The sequence below is a fragment of the Pollachius pollachius genome (genome assembly GCF_949987615.1).
Source record: "Pollachius pollachius genome assembly, chromosome: 3".
Classification (NCBI taxonomy): Eukaryota; Metazoa; Chordata; class Actinopteri; order Gadiformes; family Gadidae; genus Pollachius; species Pollachius pollachius.
Genome location: NC_136936.1, coordinates 25,944,546 through 25,965,828, shown reverse-complemented (window position 1 = coordinate 25,965,828; position 21,283 = coordinate 25,944,546). Strand labels below are relative to the sequence as shown.

Sequence of the window (21,283 nt, the reverse complement as noted above, 5' to 3'; positions counted from 1 at the left end):
GAATGGCCACTGTTAGTGGCTAATAAGTGGAGATAAATATTGAGCGTGCGTTAACGTCTCTGTGAGAAGGAGAACGATTTTACAACCTGCTCCGTGTTTGAACAATTCTCAAAATATTGACTCGTTCTTCCGACCTGCGGCTAGTGTGCCAGTGCCAGAGTCCTGCACGGGTCTTATTTTGCAAACCCGCACCCGCAATACTTAATACCGCATCCGACCCGTGTTCCGACAGAAGTGCGAATTACATTCCGCACGCGACCTGACCCGCCCCGCTATAAATTGATATCGACGCCCGACCCGCACCCGAAGGAAAATTAGACACATTAGATGGAACGCCGGGGAATGACACTATGTGGTGTTTGGCTTGGTGCTTTAGATTGCTTTGCAAAAAAGCACATCATCCACTGTTGACGGTTTTAGTTGACTCCTCTGCTCCTGAATAACATATCCAGCACCGGAGAAGTCAATTGCAAAACCAGCGTCCCTGCGGGTACCCGAACCCGGTCAGGACTTCATGTGCCATAAAGGGCTTATCACACCGGAGGCGTTTGTCACGCCTGATGCATTTGTCACGCCTGATGCATTCTCAATGGAGAGGCGAGCGGGCAGAGAGGAGGCACAGCGTCCTGTCAAGCGGCACGACAAACGGGCGCACTCCTGTGAAACTGTTGCTTCCGTGCCATGTACATATTAAACAAAGGACAGCGGATTGAAATATGGCGCCCATTCATTCCTATGAAAACTGCTCAATGGCGCAGGGTAACATCAAGGAGGGATTTGCTTCCGCATCATGGGAGCCAGCCAAGCCCTAGTGCATGACATGCCGCATGCAGAAATATTCTCGTAGTCTAGCATTGTTAGCATTGTAGCATTATAAGCGAGAGGTCTGTCTACACATCCCTCTGCGACTTTAAGTGATAAAAAGTCAACACAGTGCCTAAAAACCAACTGCCTACCCCTCCTCCTGCAAAAAATAAATAAATAAAACGGCTTATAAAATGCTTAAGGTGGCGTTTTTAAAAGAGAAAACTTACATTTTATTAATACATGGTATAAAGATAATTATGAGCCTTTGATTGATATCCTGACGTTTTTTGCGGAGACACATTCCTGTTTCCCACTTGTATTTGAGTGAACGGAGATATCTACTTCTGGGCCCCTTGAATCGAGGGACCCGTCCACAGTAGTGTTGACTCGTTCGCGAACGAATCAGTTTGAATGAACGAATCGTTAAGACGAACGAACTGAACTGGTTCCTCTCTCTCGTTCGCCTCGTTCGTCTCGTTCGCCTCGTTCGTTCTCAAAGTCGACTCCTCCCAGACCCACTAGTCGCTGACTCGCTGACAGTTCGCTCACTCACTGTGTGAGTGGTGAGGAGGGACCGACTGAGAGACGTCACGATTCACGAGAGCCAGCCAATCGTATGCTGTTCTACGACTGAGTCTAGGACGCTCTCGTTGAATTTTAGTCAATGAGAGACAGAAATCAACAGGTTTAATGGGGAAAAAACAAATGGGCTTAGTGAGCGAGCTATCTATTATTCACATTGGCCATCTGTTGCATGGACGTATTTAAAGGATGCATTGTACATATTTATAATTCGAAATTCGTCCCAGCCTTTATACCACATTTTTCACAACCTACCAGCTCTCGTTGTGAAGACTACTCACCGCGCAATTCATTTCAATGGAAATCGCGACAGTATACTTTCAACATAAAGTGTACATATTTATCATTTGAAATTCGTCCCAGCCTTTATACCAGAAACTCTAGAGTCTATAGTGTAGCGACCCTGGGACATTTAAAGAGTTTGTGTGTTATGTGTTGCTTTGTATTTCGTTGTCCGTTATGCCAGTTGTTCTCTGTGCATGCATTGGATGTTCTTCTTGTCAATCAGTGTGGGGGGCGAATCATCAGGTCAGCTGGGGGAGGGCCTTAGGAGAACAGGAGGGTGGGGGCTTGCACGTTGAAGGGACCGGGTTGGGGGGTTGCCCGGGTAACCGGTTGTTGTTAGTGTGGCTTTTTGCCGTTGGTTACGGGTTTTCAGTGACCTGGTTTGTCACCGGCGAGGTCATTACAATAGCGTATAACTGCGTTGTCTGATGACAGTTTAATGCATTTTTCACAATTAACCAGCTCTCGTTTTGAAGGCAGTGTTAATTTTGGCAGCTAGATTTAGTCTTTGGCTGCACAGGGTTCTGTTTATGGGAGCCTAAAACACCCGGGACACCCACCATCATTGCTTAATCAAGTCTATTATTTTGCTGATATGTCAAACATCCAATAATCAACTACACCCCCCATCCCGCTGCGTTTGGTTAAAGTTGTAATGTTGACGTATGAGAATGAGAACGAGGGAGGCGCTGAGTCTGAGCCGTTCATTCCATGATTCTACCGGAAACTCGACTGAACAGGTCCCTTCAACGTGCAAGCCCCCACCCTCCTGTTCTCCCAAGGCCCTCCCCCAGCTGACCTGATGATTCGCCCCCCACACTGATTGACAAGAAGAACATCCAATGCATGCACAGAGAACAACTGGCATAACGGACAACGAAATACAATGCAACACATAACACACAAACTCTTTAAATGTCCCAGGGTCGCTACACTATAGACTCTAGAGTTTCTGATATAAAGGCTGGGACGAATTTCAAATGATAAATATGTACACTTTATGGTGAAAGTATACTGTCGCGATGTCCATTGAAACGAATTGCGCGGTGAGTAGTCTTCACAACGAGAGCTGGTAGGTTGTGAAAAATGTGGTATAAAGGCTGGGACGAATTTCGAATTATAAATATGTACAATGCATCCTTTAAATACGTCCATGCAACAGATGGAAAATGTGAATAATAGATAGCTCGCTCACTAAGCCCATTTGTTTTTTCCCCATTAAACCGGTTGATTTCTGTCTCTCATTGACTAAAATTCAACGAGAGCGTCCTAGACTCAGTCCTAGAACAGCATATGATTGGCTGGCTCTCGTGAGTCGTGACGTCTCTCAGTCGGTCCCTCCTCACCACTCACACAGTGAGTGAACGAACTGTCAGCGATTCAGCGACTAGTGGGTCTGGGAGGAGTCGACTCTGAGAACGAATGAGACGAACGAGGCGAACGAGACAAACGAGGCGAACGAGAGAGAGGAACCATTTCAGTTTGTTCATCTTAACGATTCGTTCATTCGAACTGATTCGTTCGCGAACGAGTCAACACTAGTCCACAGCCCGCTTAAACAGCTGCAATACCAGGCTTGGCCGCTGAGCACTGGTGGATTGCGGAAGTATGCACTGATCCTGGGAGCCAGTGTGTACCCCTAAAATTTCTGGTTGTGCCCCTAAAATTTTCAGTTAAGGGGCCACAGTGCTCCTAGTGAAAAAAAGTTAGTCTGTAGCCCTGAAGTTCAAGGCACATTTGCACAATGATCTGGTCTCAGCGGATACCTTGACTCTGTTGGTTGTTATGTCATATTTGGGAGCTCAATCCGTACATTTTCCCAAAAAATCTCACCAGCAGCCGGGGGGGGGGATGCCCCCGGACCTCCCTAGCGTTATCTGACATGGTGCCTGTTTGTCTTTTAGCAACTGTTCAGTTAAGAGCAGTCTCCATGAAGTTGGGCGAGTTCAAAATTGCGAAAATGGGGCTTATCAGTGTTGGGAAAGTTCACTTTCTACGTGAACTAGTTCAAAGTTCAGTTCACAAATTTTAAAATGAACTAGTTCAGTTAAACGTTCATAATTTAAAAATTTGAACTAAGTTCACAGTTCCAAAAAATGAACTAGTTCATAGTTCTTTTTTTCAATATGTTGCTGTGAGCTATTCGTTTTTTCCGGCATTTTGAACATTGAGCCCCCTTTGAGGTTTGTCTAGGATGAAATAGAGTGGTTGAATCAAGTATCGTAGCTTAATACAGTTTCTATCGTGTTTTATTGCACATTTAGCGCATTTTGTAAATCCCATTGATTTCTGTTGGAAGACTCAATGCTCGTTGGCCGGAAACGGAAAGGGGGGGTGTTCACGTTTGGTTGTAGTCTATTCTCTCGGTTCTAGCCCTACTGATGAGATGGAGAACCGAGTGAAAAGACTACAATCAAACGTAAACAGCCCCCCTTTCCATTTCCGGCCAAAAAGCAATGATTCTATGAGGTATTCTAGTCCGCTGAGCTATGAGCCATAGAGCTAACGTTATGGATTGTACATATTTATAATTCGAAATTCGTCTCAGCCTTTATACCACAGATACTCTAGGGTCTATAGCATATAACCGTGTTGTCTGATTACAGTTTAATTCATTTTCCACAATTTAACAGCTCTTAGTTTTGAAGAATAATCACTGCGCCATTTGTTTCAATGGGAATCGCGCCGGTCTGTACTTTCAAAATAAAGTGTACATATTTATAATTTGAAATTCGTCCCAGCCTTCATACGACAGATACTATAGGGTCTATAGCATATAACCGCGTTTTCTGATTACAGTTTAATGTAACAGTAAACTGGCAACACCGCAACTGCAAATTAACCTCTCAGGGATTACCATGGCAACCGGTCAAACAACACGGCGATCTGCGTGCGCATCCGCCGTGTTGATAAACAAATAACCCCCATATTGAACGAAGTTAAACCAAGTGAGCGTGCCGTTCACAGACACCAGAATGAACGAGTTCACAGTAACGTTCATCAGGCAGTAATACAGTACGTTCAGTTCACGTTCGCCCAAAATATGAACGAGTTCATGAACTATCGTTCAATGAACGCGTTCAGGCACAACACTGGGGCTTATAGTCTATTAAACCATGCAATTACTAAAACAGAACTACAGAGCCTTCGTTTTTATTCATAATTTGATTCATCATTTTTTTATTAATAATAAAAGTTTTTGCTAACGAAATCACTCACAATTTAAATACATCGTTCTGCATATGTTCCTACCGGTCCTGAATATAAATGGATCAAGATAATATTTACTCCTTAAAAAAAAAAAAACACCAGCGATTGTCCAACCATTGACAATTGGTTAAACAAATACATATCAGCCGACCAATCAACCAACCGAAAAGATATTGACAATGGTGTGGTACAATAGTATCTTTACTTTACCTTTAAGCTAGCCTTTATGTTTCTTGGCATCTGCAAGCACTAGCAGCCAAGCAAAAACTTTTTTTTGATGAAACAGCTGGCCAAAAAATAGTGTGGGTCAAAACAGAGTTGAAATCTTCCGTCCAGGATTTTGATTGTGGTTGAAGTGACAAAGCCTGTGAGCTAGCTGTGTGTTTGGCTGAGAAAGGCTTTCTTTGGGAGACGTCAAAAACTAGATTGGTTTGAACTGTTGCCTGCTAGCAGTAGAAAGTGTTATGTGTATTAGGTTTTAGATGATTAGATAATAATCAGAGGTTTTCTTTTCTTTTCTCAAGATATTGGGCATACTTATGCCAATGGTGAAAGATAATGGTGGTGAAAAAAGTAAACTTTATCAACGCTAGTGAACAGAATTTCTTTCTATCCATCCAATCATTTAATTTGGCCCGACTGAAATGATTGGATAGCTTAGACTTCTGTGCAAACTGCCTGTTCAGTATCAGAGTCTACCACAAGGCTAGGCAGACCTATTGCTAAAGCTAGCAAGCTAATCACGTGTTGGGGGAGTGACTTAGGAGGGATGCCTGAAGGGAGGGGTGGGAATATAAAAGAGCAAAATAACCAAATCAAAGCAAGAATACTGGAATACAAGCCCTTGGTGGTCCTATAAACTTGATATACATATATTTGGCACTTGAACAACCGCTACAGCGAAACTAGCCATGATCCATCCTGATCTTGTGAGTTCACATTCTATTTGTGTTGTAGGATTTTCTAAAAGGCTTAAAATGATTGGACAAATCAATGCTCAGAGAGGGGTGTGTCAGTTCAGGACACACAAGGAGCGCCCATCTGCGAAATTAAAAAGATGATGCCATTGCAATGGAAAGTAGCAATCTATGAAGCAATCAAAACGGTTGGAATCCGAAATAAACTGAAGTACAATATGAAGTGATGAACAGAATTTGATGAACAAGACATTCCTATAATCAAAGTGTTTCTTGGATTCAGTATTAGAAGATTTGCATCTCAAGGCACCTCCTAATGGGCTGACGATCGGGCTTCCACTGTTACAGAACTGGCAGGAAAGGCGGGGGAAGGGGGGTGGGGAGTACGGTGTCAGTGTGGGCCCTTCTCATAGGCACCAGGGCTGTTGTTATCCGCTAATATTACGAGAGAGAGAGAGAGAGAGAGAGAGAGAGAGAGAGTCAATGCCCACACTTACTACTTCAGAGAGAGAGAGAGAGAGAGACTAGCCCTTTGTCTTCAAAAATGATTCAGAAATTATTTTCTAAATAATGTTAATATTTTAACTTAACATATTACTAAAGACACTAATTGCTAATGACAATAAAGTCAGTGTTCTGTTGTTGTAGTATTCACAATCAGCATTGTCTGTCATAAGGGTTTGGTGATTGTTGATTGGGTGAGTGCTGTATGCAGCGCTCAACTATTGTTCTTCTTAAGTTTTATTCTTTCTTTCTTTATTATTCTCCACAAACTTTGGGACCTGTCTCCTTCCTGCATTTTTTACCTACAGGCTCCATTCCAATTTTGAAATGTTCAAATTAGCTTGGAATCGTGCGCTTCTTTTCAGATTTTTTTTAAATATTTTATACTTTTTAAAATATTCTTCTTTTAAAATATTATTTTTTACAATGGAAGTCAACGCCAACACTTACTACTTCAGACTTCGTAACTTGGTCAACATTTTATCGTTAACCTTTGTTCAAAGGTTTAACAAATCAACACACTTCTATCTTCAATAATCAATAATTCAATAATGAAAATAGAATTTCGATTACCTTTATACTTTTTTCAAAATCACAGTTTAAGTTCCATGCCGGCTTGTTTTCAGTTGGCCTCATTGATTTACGCTGAGGTTACAGCAGTTTTTCCTCGCTCAATTGGACTACTTTTTGCAACGTTCAGGCAGCGTTGCCAGATTAGGCGATTTTTCCCGCCCAATTGGACTACTTTTAATGAAGTTAGGCTGGAAAATTAGCAATAGGCGAGTACATACAATTTAGGCTGGTTTAAATGAAGTGAAAATGGCGGGATTATTATAATTCTTTCTACAAAAATCAATCAATACCATACCTTTCATAAGGCATATCGTTTGTGCAGCTAGTACCACTAATACTTCAGCTACTACTACTACTACTTCAGAGACTACTACTACTACTTCTACTTCAGCTACTACTACTACTACTACAGCTACTTCTTCAGCTACTACTACTTCAGCTACTACTACTACTACTACAGCTAGTACCACTACTACTACTATCTTTCAGCTTTGACAGTATTAATGTTTAGCTTCCAGCTTTTGTAACAATGTATTTCAGCACTTTCCTTCTTAAGGTAATGTAATTCAGAGTCAGTCAGTTTACGACTTCAGCTTCCAGGTGCACTGTGCACTGCAATACATTTGACCTTTCAGATTTTTCAGCAGTGCAGGGCAATACATATGACCTTTCAGATTCTTCAGTTCAATTCACTTTACTTTTCTGCATTTTTAGCAATGCTTTGCGCTTTTCATTCCGCTGTCACTTTATTTGTTTTCAACCATTTACATTTTCTTAAATGGTGTCCATGTTTACCCCAGACTTTTGAACTTTTGTTGAAATCCCTTCGCTTGATTTAAGCCATTTAACATTTCTTTACGTCTTAAACTATTTGTCTTTATTAAAACATATTTTCAACCTCAATTTGCACTACAGCACTCACCACATTTTCTGCAGGAAATGCATTTTCTAGTTTATAATGTATTTGATGCAATCCTGCTGCAAGTTTGCTGTTGGTGTACTATTTTAATTCAAGTGAAATAGCGTAATAGAATAATATTCGTTGCTACTATGACTTCTAAGAGCTTGACATGTTGGTAGCAAGTAAACAAATGCAGCTTGTTGCCTCTGTAGCTACGGTAACCACCAGTCAGCACCACCGCAAGGGAGGCTGAAAATGCAGAGTACCCAGTAGTTGGGAACGTCTGTGTGTGTATGTGTTTGTGTGTGTACATGTGGAACAACCACATGCACGTGTGTGCATGTGGTTGTTCCAGTCTTTGTGGTCCCATTTGCATGTGGTGTTTGTGTTGTGTTGTTTCTGTGGAGACGGCCTCTCTTGTGAAAGAAAACAGACTGGGTTGCTAATGTTGTCTCAGTCCTTAGAGTTGTTGGGTTTCTAAGTACGTTTAGTATACCCTCCTATGCGTATAACATGACTTTTTGTTATCACGCAGCTTGAATGTACCCTCTTTTGCAACAAAAAAGGCAGTGTGGATGTGTGGATGCTTTATGGGTGAGATTAAATAACACATCAGTAATCTAGATTTTACATTTCATGACAGTTCCTTCTATTTCATTTCCTATAGTGTAGACCTGTTTTAAACACTGTACTAGGAGCAGCATGACACTGCTAGCAGCCCTCTCAGTCAGTGAGGCATAGGCCAGCTCAATACTCTAAGACCATACATTGTTAACTCAGCCTCGCTTTGTGGTCTCCGTCAACAACAAGAAGGCATAATGCTTTCTTTTTGCTGCTCGGTCAAATTATGTTTCCTCTATTTGTTTACTGAAGAAGTATTGATGCTGGAGATAGAACATTTTGAATAACAAATCCAACTGAAATAAAAAAGTAAGATAAGAGCACCAGTTAGAACTACCTTGGCAAAGACACACACTGAATGATATGTAGACGATTCAATACATTGCCCTTATCATCTCCTAATTTGGCAAGGAAGTAAGTAAACATAGTTTTCAAAGAGGCTAAAAATAAGGATCCAGCCCAAGTATTTTTTTAATGTTAGCATAGCTAGCTGAGCTGGCACTTCATTGGCCGATTGAGTCTGTCTGCTGTGGCCTCCCGGCGTGCTGCCTTTCTGCCAACTCCAGATCCATGGCCTGAATTATTAATCAACCTGTGGTCAAAGACACAGACCCTGGGGGTATTCCCTCAACCGAGCTAAAGGCAAAGCCGGGCTTATTTTGCTTAGCCTCGCTACTTTAAGCTAGAGTTGCATTCCATCAACGTGACTTAAGGGAATCTCCACTAAGTAACCATGGCAATTTATCCGGCCAAATGAACCGTCGGTACCAGGCTAACTGTCAGGCTTACTTGAGCGGTGTTTCAGAGAACACCCATATGTCGGAAACAAGTGTACCATCGGAAAGTTCCGCCAAGCCTAGTCCTCTTGATTTTTTCATAAATGTACATATATGAAGTACAAAGAGCCTATATTTTCACTAAGGGTCTAAGATTAAATGATGCAAATAAAATAATTAAATGAATCGCTATCTATTGCTATCGTGGACATTTTTAGACAAAATTATGTATTCTATCAAAATTGGGCTTGTCAGGAGCAGTTAGGGTTAGGTGTCTTGCTCAGGGACACATCAACACTCATTTAGGTGGAGCTGGGGATCGATCTAGGAACCTTTCGGTTACAAGACAACTGCTTTACCTCCTGAGCTAAGCCGACCCTATATTAAAGGTTATGGTGTTCCCTTTGAACTCCTCATAGACCTCACAAGCAGCTTCTGTTCACCGCTGGAAAAGATCCCGCTTGGTCCTTTTCGGACATTTGATCCGTGATTCGACATTCACGGTTCTGGGCTGGTTACATATCTCGTGAGCGCGCGTAATCCAAGATAAGGTAAGCCTGGCTTGAACTAACCTGAGCAAGGCGCGGCTGAACTGGGTTGATGGAACGGCTTTAGCCTCAAGTGGAAGTTGGCGTTAGTTCTAACCGGGCTTAATCAACTAAGCGCCGCTTTTGTTAGAACGCCGGTCATTATATTATATACTGACATTCCACATTTGTGCTCATTTGCACATAGCACATAGCACTGTTAAAGTGGACTTTGCTGTGAACCATATATATATATATATATTTCCTGTCTATCTACCCCATTGCACATTTATGTTTAGTTTATTTTATGTACATTCTTGGCAGATATCTTTTTTTTTTTTATATTGTCCATAACTTATTTATTTAATTATTTATTTATCTATTTTTAGTTGTGTTTGTCATTGTTGTTATGTCTGCTCTACGTGCCTTACCTTTAATTGCCCCCTGGGGATAAATAAAGTTTTCTTGAATTATCGGGAAAATAAGTTATCGAAATACTTATTTTCGATAATGACCGGCGACGTTCTATACAATATCCTGATTATTACACAGCTACTTGCCAAAACGAAAAAATAACTTCAGACGGTGCGTCTTTTTACTATTACCATTTGTTAGCCGAGAAATAGTCCGCCAAAGTCGTTGACGTCGCTTAGCAACCATATACGCTACGGTTGATAAGTTACCAGACTACTTGCGGAGTGATACCAAAGACGTTAATCAGAGGCAAAAAATCCACCTTCCTTGATAGCGGTCATTATTTGCTTAGCAACGGTCACTTATCGATAAGCGGAGGAGCGTTCCACAGCATTGAGAAGAGCTGTGTAATAAGTAAGGGATAATGTATAGAACGCCGGTCATTATCGGGAAGATACAGGGCGAACCGGACAACAACGCGAAGCGAAGGTGTCTTGCTTCGCCCTGAAGGGGCTTATTTTCGATAATGACCGGTGACCTACTATACATTATCCCGCATATTACACGACTACTTGCCCAAACGAAAAAATAACTCAACACATATAACTTATCAATATATATATATATATATATGTATATATATATATATATGTATGTATGTATGTATGTGGAGGCTTCTCCAGTGAGGAGAGGGAGGAAGATCCTCCTTAACATTGTTGAGAATAAAAAATGTAGATTGCCCAGACTACTAATGAATTAATGCCCTTAAATATGACTACTTTAATGCCATTGTATATGTTATGTTTGTTTCCCTCGGTAAAGGGACATTAGCACCCCCTATTGCCTATTGACAATTACTTCAAGGAGGACGTTCCTCCCTCAGCCTCCATTGACTCCCATTGATTTACCCGAAAGTGTTGGCAGCCGGTGAATAACAAGGGGTTCAATGGGAGAGAGGAGGAAAGTCCTCCTCTGAGTGGGTGTGACTAGCTAAGGGATCTGGATCCCGCCTACGTCTGTTCATAGTGCAAGGCTGCGCTATGAACCAATAAGCCGGAGCCCTGGCTATGGAGAAGCCTGGAGGGAGTTATCCCCTCAAGTCTAGGTTACGGGAACCAACAAACCCGCTCAGTCGTATCCCTCGTTTCCACCGAGCGGTGCGCTACTGTTCGTTGCGGTACAGTGCGGCTCTGTTTGGTTATATTAGCGTTTCCGTAGCCCACGGCCTGGCAGGGCTGCCAGTGGCCGGGCTGCGGAGCCCGCGGCCTGGCAGGGCTGCTCGCGGCCGGGCTGTGGAGCCTGCGGCCGGAGTCCCTCAATCTTATTTGGCTTAACACCATGACCAACATTTGAAACATCCATTAACATCCACATTTGCCTCAAACAATGTTAGGCTTACAGCCCATGCAAATAGTTGTGAAATAATGTTATTGTTGTTCTTTTAATTGTTTGTTACTCTGACCATTCTGTTTGATATTGTGGAAAGGATGTTAGTGAATGACTCAGAGCATGATGCATTTTAAATGGCATCACTTTTGGTCTTGTGTCTTCATTTTTCTTAAAACGGTGGAAACGAGCAATACGGGTTAGTTGGTTCTCGTAGCCTAGATTTGAGGGGATAACTCCCTCCAGGCTTCTCAACAGCCAGGGCTCCTGCTTATTGGTTCATAGCACAGCCATGCGCTATGAACAGACGTAGGCGGGATCCAGATCCCTTAGCTAGTCACACCCACTCAGAGGAGGACTTTCCTCCTCTCTCAATTCAGTTCAATTAAATTCAATTCAATTTTATTTGTATAGCCCTTAATCACCATTACAGTCTCAAAGGGCTTAGCAAGTCAAATATTTATGACACCCCCCTTTACCCAAGCCCCCACAAGGGCAAGAAAAAACTCCCTTGAAATTAGCAAGGAAGAAATCTTGAGAAGAAACGCATAGTGGGGGATCCTTCTTCCAGGGATGGTCAGGAGTGCAATGGGTGCCATAATTGACATACAGGTAAATACATGCACAAAAATGGTGATGTGGTGCTGGCAGGTTGACCATGAGGAGAGTCCAGGCATCCAGTCCAGTCACCGCAACATGCTAGAACAGACAGAATAGTGAATTAGAACGGAACAGTACATAGCGGGAATGTATACTGCATTAACAAAACACAAACAACCAGAGTGGTCTTCACTTCGCATTTTCACAATCGTTTTCACAATCCTATGTTCCAAATGCAAGATCGTAGAGGTGCGTTTTGAGCTTTCCTTTGAATTGCTCCACAGAGTCAGCTTCCCTGATCACTTGTGGCAGCCTATTCCATAGGAAGGGGGCTCGATAGGCAAACGCTCTTTGTCCGGCCGATTTCTTTTTAACCTTCGGCAGTGAAAGAAGGCCAGCTCCCGAAGACCGGAGGGACCGAGAAGGACTATAAGGAATGATCAGGTCCTTCAGGTAGGATGGAGAAGATCCATGCACGGCTTTATAGGTTAGCAGTAGCACCTTAAAGTCCGATCTGAGTTATTGGTAGCCAGTGCAGAGAGGCGAGAATAGGTGTGATATGATCAAACCTTCTCGTTCTGGTCAGCAGTCTAGCTGCAGCATTCTGTACAAGCTGTAGACTTTTTGTGGTAGATTTTGGTAGTCCCGAGAACAGTGCATTGCAATAATCCAGTCTTGATGAAACAAATGCACGAATCAGTGTCTCTGCATCCGCTGCAGATAACATTGGTCTGATTCTTGCAATGTTTCTCAGATGGAAAAAGGCAATTCTAGTTATGCTTCTAACATGTTGGTTGAAGCACAGTTGAGGGTCGAACAGGACCCTCTCCCATTGAACCCCATGTTATTCACTGGCCGCCAACACTTTTGGGGAAATTAATGGGAGTCAATGTAGGCTGAGGCAGAAACGTCCTCCCTGAAGTAATTGTCAATAGGGAGTAGGGGGTGCTAATGTTCCTTTACCGAGGGAAACGAACATTACATATACAAAGGCATTAAAGCAGTCATATTTAAGGGCATTAATTCATTATAGTAGTCTGGGCAATCTACATTTTTTATTCTCAACAATGTTAAGGAGGATCTTCCTCCCTCTCCTTACTGGAGAAGCCTCCAGTATATATATATATCTCAAGGCAGTAGGCATAAATATGATAGGGAACAAACAAGGGGAAGGAGATGAAAGCGGAGCCCCCCCACCCCCCTGCTGAACTCAACACCAGATACTTTTACTTATTCAGACGCTGCGCTACCCTGTGAGCGAGAGCCTTTCTCTACCTGGACTGCCGCAGGCGCTGTCTCTGTGTCTTTTCTTAAAGCCTGCAGGTCAGAAGCTAACCTCTGACCTTCTATCTGACACCCTATAAAGTCACCAGATGGCAATATGCACTGTTGTATAAAGCCACCAGATGGCCAGATGCACTTTTGTCCTTTTAGACTTACAGTAAGTTATTTTTAAAAGATTTAGTTTGTTCTAGGTCCTAGGCATTCTGTCCCAACCCTCACAGCTGACAGGGTTTCGGTTTTGGAGTTGTTGCCTGTGCACTGCTATTCCGAGCAGGGACTTCACAAGACCTGTGCAGGCTGCTGTGCTCTGCACCCCGTTCCCACCTCCAACTCAGCCCTCCTTCACCCCCTGCAACTCAGCAAGGTGTGCATTACCCAGGTGCGCGTCAGCGAATGTGGTCACTTGCCTTGCCTTCTGAGAACTGGTAGTGTGGAAACTCAGCAAGAGAGAGTTAGGGTTGCATTGCGTAAGAAGAAACAGCTGACACTCTGGAACCTGCACTGGGAGAGAAAGTGGATGGGAAATGTAGGGGAAGGCTTTTCATCAGTTGCAAAGCCAGCTATCAGTGCTTTGTGTGTGGTTCTCTCTGTGTCTATGTGGTTGCCAAAGTTCAGTAGTGTTTTCTACAGCGCACATACCACTACCTATGCAAGTAAACCTCTGGTCTGGGGAATGAGCTGTGAACTGTCAGGCCTGTGTGCCATGGGATAAAATTTAACAAAGTGACACCCTGCTAGCAATGAATGACATTTATTTCAATGAAAATCTCACTCACCACCGAAACACCACAAAACTTCAAATTAAGAGAAATATTACCTTTTTACTTAGCTTGCACCCTTATACGTGTATGTCATTTAAATCCCATTTGCTCTTCTTTCGAGCAGAGAACTGAACCACTATTCTTACTGTAGTGTATGACTAACCACTGACTTGGCTGTTTCTGTAGTCTTAGTATTGATTGTGTTGTTGTTGATGAGCTAAACACTCGCTCATCTTGTGTCTCGGCACCTTTTGCTTTTGCTGCAGTCGATGCGGTCTTCCAGAGGTGCCTCCTTCCTGTGGCGGAGAACCCAGAAGCAGCAGCAGTATGTCCCGCGTGTCGTCTACGGCCAAACGCTATGGGGGCCCCTCCTCTTACACCAGCCACTACAGCTCCTATGGCTCCTCCCTCACGCCGGGCCTTAGCACGGCCTACAGCGAACGGGACAAGGCCTCCTCCTACAGGTTACCCGTCACCTCCACCTCCACCTCAGGCTACTCTTCTTCCTACTCCTCCTCCTCGTCCAGTTACCTGGGCAGCTCTGCCTCCCGTGCCCGCAACTACAGCAGCTCCTCTGAGCCGGACCGAGGCCGGACGGTGCCAAGCCTCCTTGGAGTGGGGCGCCGTAGTGAGAGCTTGAGCCGCAACCCGGTCAAGGGCTACTCCGGGTCGGGCCTGAGTGCCGGTGGGACGGCGTACCCTGGCTACGGCTACGGCTACAGCTCCTACAGGTCGCCTTCCACCACCTCCTCGGTCTACCCCAGCTACCTCTCCTCCTCCTCCTCCTCCTCTTCAGCCACCTCAGGCCTCTCGCTTAGCCGGCGCAAGTCTGTGTCCCAGAGTGACCTGAGCCAGGGTTTGTCCTCGCTGGGCCTGACCGACCGCTCATACTCCTCTGCGTCCTCCGCCTCCGCCTCCGCCAGCGCCCTGAGGAGTTACAGGGATCTAACCTGCGAGGCTACCAATACGTACGGTAGTGGTGGCGTCAGCTCCCGTGCGACCTACCCAAGCCTCTCTCGGAGCAGCACCCAGGAGGCCTTCGTCAGCAGCAGCAGCACGCACACCTGCTCCCCCAGCAGGGACTCCACAGTAAGGACCTCTGCTACACCTCACAGACCTCCTAATATATATTATATATTCACATCTAATTTAAGATAAAATGTTGGTATTTTGGTAACTAATTACCAAACTTAATTTCAGTAGGTCAAAGTTTTAGTATTGCTGTCGTTATTGATATCAATTATTATTGTGATATTATTGTCACTGTCCAGCATCAGCAGATTATGCAATGGTTAGTTACAGGTCTGTTGCTTCGGGTTGGATATAGTAATCTGAGCTATGCTTGTCAGAACAAGGTGTTGTCACAACATGCTTTGTTAACTTACACAAATTTCACAAGCCTGAAGGCCTTTAACCGTTCAAATTCAATACCCATCCGACCATTGCACAACAAGCTCCCAGCTCTAATATGAGGTATTTATGGCAGAGGACATGACATGGTTTTCTCCAGGCCGGGGCACTGTTGCTCTATTCTCCTGCTCTGTTTTACTCATTCTCTCCTTTTCTGTAGCCGGCCTAACCCTCTGTTAATATTGACAACAACAACAGAAACACTAATAGAGATTTTATAATCAGGAGACTGCTTATAAACTCATCCGTGATCATGATTAGACAAAGTTGGCAAGTCCTTTTCTTAAACCTGAATTACATTCGGAGCATGGGAGATAAAAATGCAGTGAAAATTAGATGTTATACCACCTGTGCTAGCAAATAGCCAGCTAACAGATCCTGGCATCGAATAAGTTATCCTGGGCTACACCACTGGACCCCATCCCTGATCCCTGATATTAATAAACTGGGTAGGAGTAGTTGTGGTACTAATGAGGTTGGAGTCTTTAGACCCACTTCCCCCTGGACTTTCCATCCCATGGGATTAGCCTTGATATCTGCTTACCACACCATATTAAAGGCGCGGTCGGGGGGGGAGTGGTGGTAAAGTAGAATAAGAGGGCAGATACATAAACAGATGGAGTGGATGCATTAAGCAGAGTAATAACCATTACTACTAGGTCTGTTCACATAGGAGCACCGCCATCTACTCTTAAGTCTCAGAGGTTAAACTGTGCTTCCATCCAGGGGTCTGGCACACATTTTTGACTGCCTGTTAGCCAATGCACCTTCCATCTGGTTAGCGTATACCAAAAAATACCATATATTCTAATCTCTGTTGGGTTCTTTGATAGTTTTCTAGTCGCATGTGTACCTTATGAGTTTGTGTCTAAATGTGACTCTGCCTCAAGAATTACCAAATGATATTATAAATATATATAAATATTGAAAAATGTTACCTATGAATGTTTCATATGGATAAATAGCTTAGGTTAACCGTAGCTTAGATTCAAAGTAACCAAATCGATGATACAGCCCGAACAATCAACTTCATACAATGCTTACCAGAATTCTCTGATTATTCATCTTTCTATAATAAATATTTATTTATCTCATTTGTGTGTAAAACATCATGGTACTAACTACTATTTAAGGCCAGTGCTCATCGCAGTCTGACCCATAACATTCCCTTGTGCTTATCGATTCTCATTGTTTTCATTTGGCTTTTTCAATTCACATAAAGAATACGCCTAATAGGCTTTGTCTGCCTTTACTCATGTGTTTGCTTATATGTCACGTAATGATACAATTGAAATCCTATTTGAAAACATTGTTTATGCTCGTAGTCAGGAGGGAATTTGTGAAAAATTATAGGGATTGTGCACTTCTGGAAAAATTGGGTATTAGGTATGGGCCCAAGGTTTTTACTAATCTGTGGGTGCAAGTTGGGGTGGCCCCCTAGTGGCCGGTATACATAACAATCCAAAATGGCCCCCGCTGAAAAGAGAAAAGGTTATATCTCAGCTTCCTTTAGTCTTAAATTATTGTATAATGTAATTGTTCTGCTTTGTTTGATGCAAGGAATGCAATTCTGATATAGTCTTGTTATTTTAAGTCCATTTTTATGTAAAATTTATTATTATAGTCACTTTTTCCTTGAAAAACGGTCCATCTCTGAAATTAAATAACATAAAGATCATTCAGGCCTCTAAACCCATATGCTCACCCTGTAGGAATAATATTGAACAAATTACAATCATTCTAGTTGGAAAAATATTGTTTTGCAAAAGAATTTACCAGAAACTGGTTATTTCTGAAATCAAGTCAGATAAGGTACAGTAATTGTTCATTGTTCTATGAAATGCTCCAGAATGTGTTAGACCAGTTTAGCCAAGCTTTGCCATCAGATTCAGTTGGTTTTACTAGAATATTTAGTCCATTGTAAAATGTAAAAAAAAAAAAAAAACATGGCATAAATTAAACAAGGTGGTTTGCCTTAACCACTGAACCACTGAGACACCCTTGGATGTTTCAAGGTCCTACTTCCCTACTTTCCCAAGACAAGAAGAATCATATTCTGAGGTAAGTGTACCGTAATTTTACATATTTTAGGCTACACTGACTTTCCCACATTTCTCTGTGTAGTTAGTTTGAAGTTGCTTTGTTGATTACTGAGCTTGCTAGCTAGCTTATGTCTCCAAATTCCTCTTCATTTCGACATTGAAAAAAAATCAGCAGATTGAACAACCAAGGAAGTTGTGTTAAGTATATTTTAGTATTCGATTTGGGGAACCCTCTCATAACAGCTGCAACCATTTATTAGTGGGTAATAATACATGATAACCTATGAACATTTAATTTAAAGTGATGGGAAACCAGCTTTTACTTTGGCTAACTTGATGTGGGTAGTTCTTAGAACTTTTCTTAGAGGTCCTCGGAGAGCTTGTCTAGAGGTGTATATACCCATTTTCACCCAACATTTCAGACATGGGTGACTTGATTCCACTCAATAGCCTTCACTGATTAAAGCCAGGCCTACAGTTTAAACTGATCTTGGTTACTAAGGAAGCTAGTCATAAAAATATAGCCCTGGAATGTATATGTAGCCAATTTCATTGTTAAATTAATTCAATTCAGAAGTCTCTAAACATTAGATGACATTCCAATTCTGATGCGGCCATCCTTTAACATTTCAGGCTGCCCTCTTCATATGCCAAGACTGAAGATCTACATATCTCATCATGAGTGATGTTAATACGTTAAGTACAAGACGAGGAATAGATTGGGCATTGTGTTGTTTGTGTCAACAGAAATCAAACAAAAAAGATTTGTGATGTCCATATAAAATGGAGCGTTATCTCAAAGCATATCAAACCCTTGAACAAGATTTGATAGCATTTGCTGAAGCTAATATCCCTTTGCCTCTCGGAGTGACATTGGAATGATTAAATGATGGATCAGGGATAGCCCGAACCTTGGAAAGAAATCTAGCTAAATATCATCATGGATGTCGAGGACACTTCCGGTCTAATAATTTGCAGCGAGCCAGAAACAAGAGAGCAAGAGAGGAGTCAACCAGTGAAGTGACTACTTTCAGTCCCAAAAAAAACAGGTCAAGTTTGATTGCTAGCCTAGAACGTAAAAAGTGCAGTGTGTGTACTGTGAAAGACATGAAGATGATTCCACTGAGCCCATTCACAGGTTTAGGAGTGACAACTGTTCAAAGAATCTCCAGAAATGGGCCATGGAATCAAAAAACTGGTCGGTTTATGCCAGACTAAACACGGCAGTTGATGCAAGTGCTCGAGATATTAGTTATCATGCATCCTGCTACACAAAACTAAGCAATGATGCTCGTGCAGAGGAAAGAAAGAAATCAGAAGCAATGAAAATGTCAATGCAGTATGATCCATTAGTTATTGCTCAGCTTGTAGCATATGTGCAGCATAATGAATCTACCATTAAGCTAGCTAACTTGAGGAAACTTTACGATCGTCGTCTAGAGCAACTGGGCTCAGACTGGAGTGGAACATATGTGCATGGTGTACGATTCAAAGAGCACCTCCTAAAGAAGCTTGGGCCTGAGTGGTCGGCTTTCTCTGAGGGCCGTGATGTCTACATAACCCACAAGAAGACAGTTGGCGCTGCAGTGGCTCAGACCTCTTGCCTTCAAGTGATGAGGCAAAGAACATTGTTGAAGTGGGTAATGCTGCAAAGCAAAGTAGTCAAGCCCTCACTCTCTATCAGAGGAAGGAGAGAGAAACACCCTTTCCGCTCTATGTGGGACTGAAACTGCATGGAAATGATCGCAATAAAGACATCAAAACCTTCCATGCACTTGGCATGTCTGTATCTTATGAACGAGTCATGGATGTCAGGAGGGGCCTTGCCTGTGCCATGTCAAGGCAGTTTGTAGTTGATGAAGTTGTTGTTCCCTCAAACGTAAAGCGGGGAGTTTTCACCCCTGGTGGGGTTGATAATATTGATGTGTCTGGTCAATTTGAGCTCCACGTTACCGCTATATCCCTAACCAACCACCTCACTCATGACAATGTGGGGCCACAGTTGGGGTTTTCCCTGTTTTTTATGGTCATGAGGGCAACTGACTTTGTAAATCCTGGTCAGATTCCAGTCATAGTGGCTGACTGCCCTCTGTATCAGTGGTGGCTTCTCCAGTAAGGAGAGGGAGGAAGATCCTCCTTAACATTGTTGAGAATAAAAAATGTAGATTGCCCAGACTACTATAATGAATTAATGCCCTTAAATATGCTTTAATGCCTTTGTATATGTAATGTTTGTTTCCCTCGGTAAAGGGGCATTAGCACCCCCTATCACCTATTGACAATTACTTCAGGGAGGACGTTTCTCCCTCAGCCTCCATTGACTCCCATTAATTTCCCTGAAAGTGTTGGCGGCCGGTGAATAACATGGGGTTCAATGGGAGAGAGGAGAAAAGTCCTCTCCTCTGAGTGGGTGTGACTAGCTAAAGGATCTGGATCCCGCCTACGTCTGTTCATAGCGCATGGCTGCGCTATGAACCAATAAGCAGGAGCTCTGGCTGTGGAGAAGCCTGGAGGGAGTTATCCCCTCAAGTCTAGGCTACGAGAAACCAACTAACCCGTATGCCTCATTTCCACCGAGCGGTGCTCTGTTTGTTCAGGTACAGTGTGGCTCTGTTCGCTTATAATGACGTTTCCGTAGCCCGCGGCCGGGCTGCCCGGGGCCGAGATGGGGAGCCAGCGATGAGGAATTACTTGATCTATAAATGAAGTCCCTCAATCTTAATTGGCTTAACATCATGATCATCCACATTTGCCTCAAACAATGTTAGGCTTACAGCCCATACAAATAGTTGTGAAATAATGTTCTTGTTGTTCTTTTAATTGTTTGTTACTCTGACCATTCTGTTTGATATTGTGGAAAGGATGTTAGTGAATGATTCAGAGCATGATGCATTTTAAATGGCATCACTTTTGGTCTTGTGTCTTCATTAAAGAAACATTACAAGAAAATGTACAACCAATAGTCTTCACTCATTGAGGGCAAAAATAGGCCCAATTCTAGGCCCAGATTTTTTGATTTAGTTTTACAAATCAAGAGTAGGCCTGATTTGACTAATCGGCTTTGCATCCTTCCCTTCTGCCCTTGTAGTCAAGACATGCTGCCCACCAGCTTTCAAAGTACAATGCTGCCACTGGTGGATTTGTATCAATTCACATAATTATTCCTCCCTGCTATTTTGTAGTTCACAAAAACACCCTGAAACAACTTGAGCCTCACATACTGATGCCACCATATACGCCACTAACAGTGCAAGCAGGCCAATGGCAACGAAGCGCACAGTCCTTCCTCCCTCACTTTAAAAACCACCAGCCGCCACTACTCTGTATATGCAACAGAAAAAATGCCAGTGGAAGTTCCCTGACGAGGTTGGCGAATCAAAAATTTGTGTGCTTAATGGGTTTCCTTCATATTGAGATTATTACCCATGAGTGTGGAGGTAAGCTGTTAGCTGGCTCTGGATGGGACAGGATGTTTGCTCTTGCAAAGATCTTCAATACTGGTGTTGCAGCATCTCTACTAAGCGGCAAGCATGTCAAACATACACGGTATGCCTACCAGCTTACCCTTGCCTGACTCCATGTACTCAAACTACAGGCATATGAAGAGTACTGCCAAGAGGGCTATGGGCCTCATGAAAGCATGGAGATGTGGGAGAGTCGACTCAGGAATAATGCTCCAACAG

General features: G+C 42.9%; 1 protein-coding gene across 3 annotated transcripts in view; it reads left to right on the top strand.

Annotated features, from left to right (window-relative positions):
• The window catches only part of usp2a (ubiquitin specific peptidase 2a), a 58,816-nt gene that overhangs the window by 3,088 nt on the left and 34,445 nt on the right, over positions 1 to 21,283 (top strand). For all 3 annotated transcript variants that reach the window (XM_079731843.1, XM_079731844.1, XM_079731842.1), the window contains one exon: positions 14,415 to 15,237. In XM_079731843.1, the coding sequence (XP_079587969.1) occupies positions 14,476 to 15,237 (762 nt within the window). In that variant the 5' untranslated portion in view covers positions 14,415 to 14,475. The remainder of the gene's footprint in view (positions 1 to 14,414; positions 15,238 to 21,283) is intronic.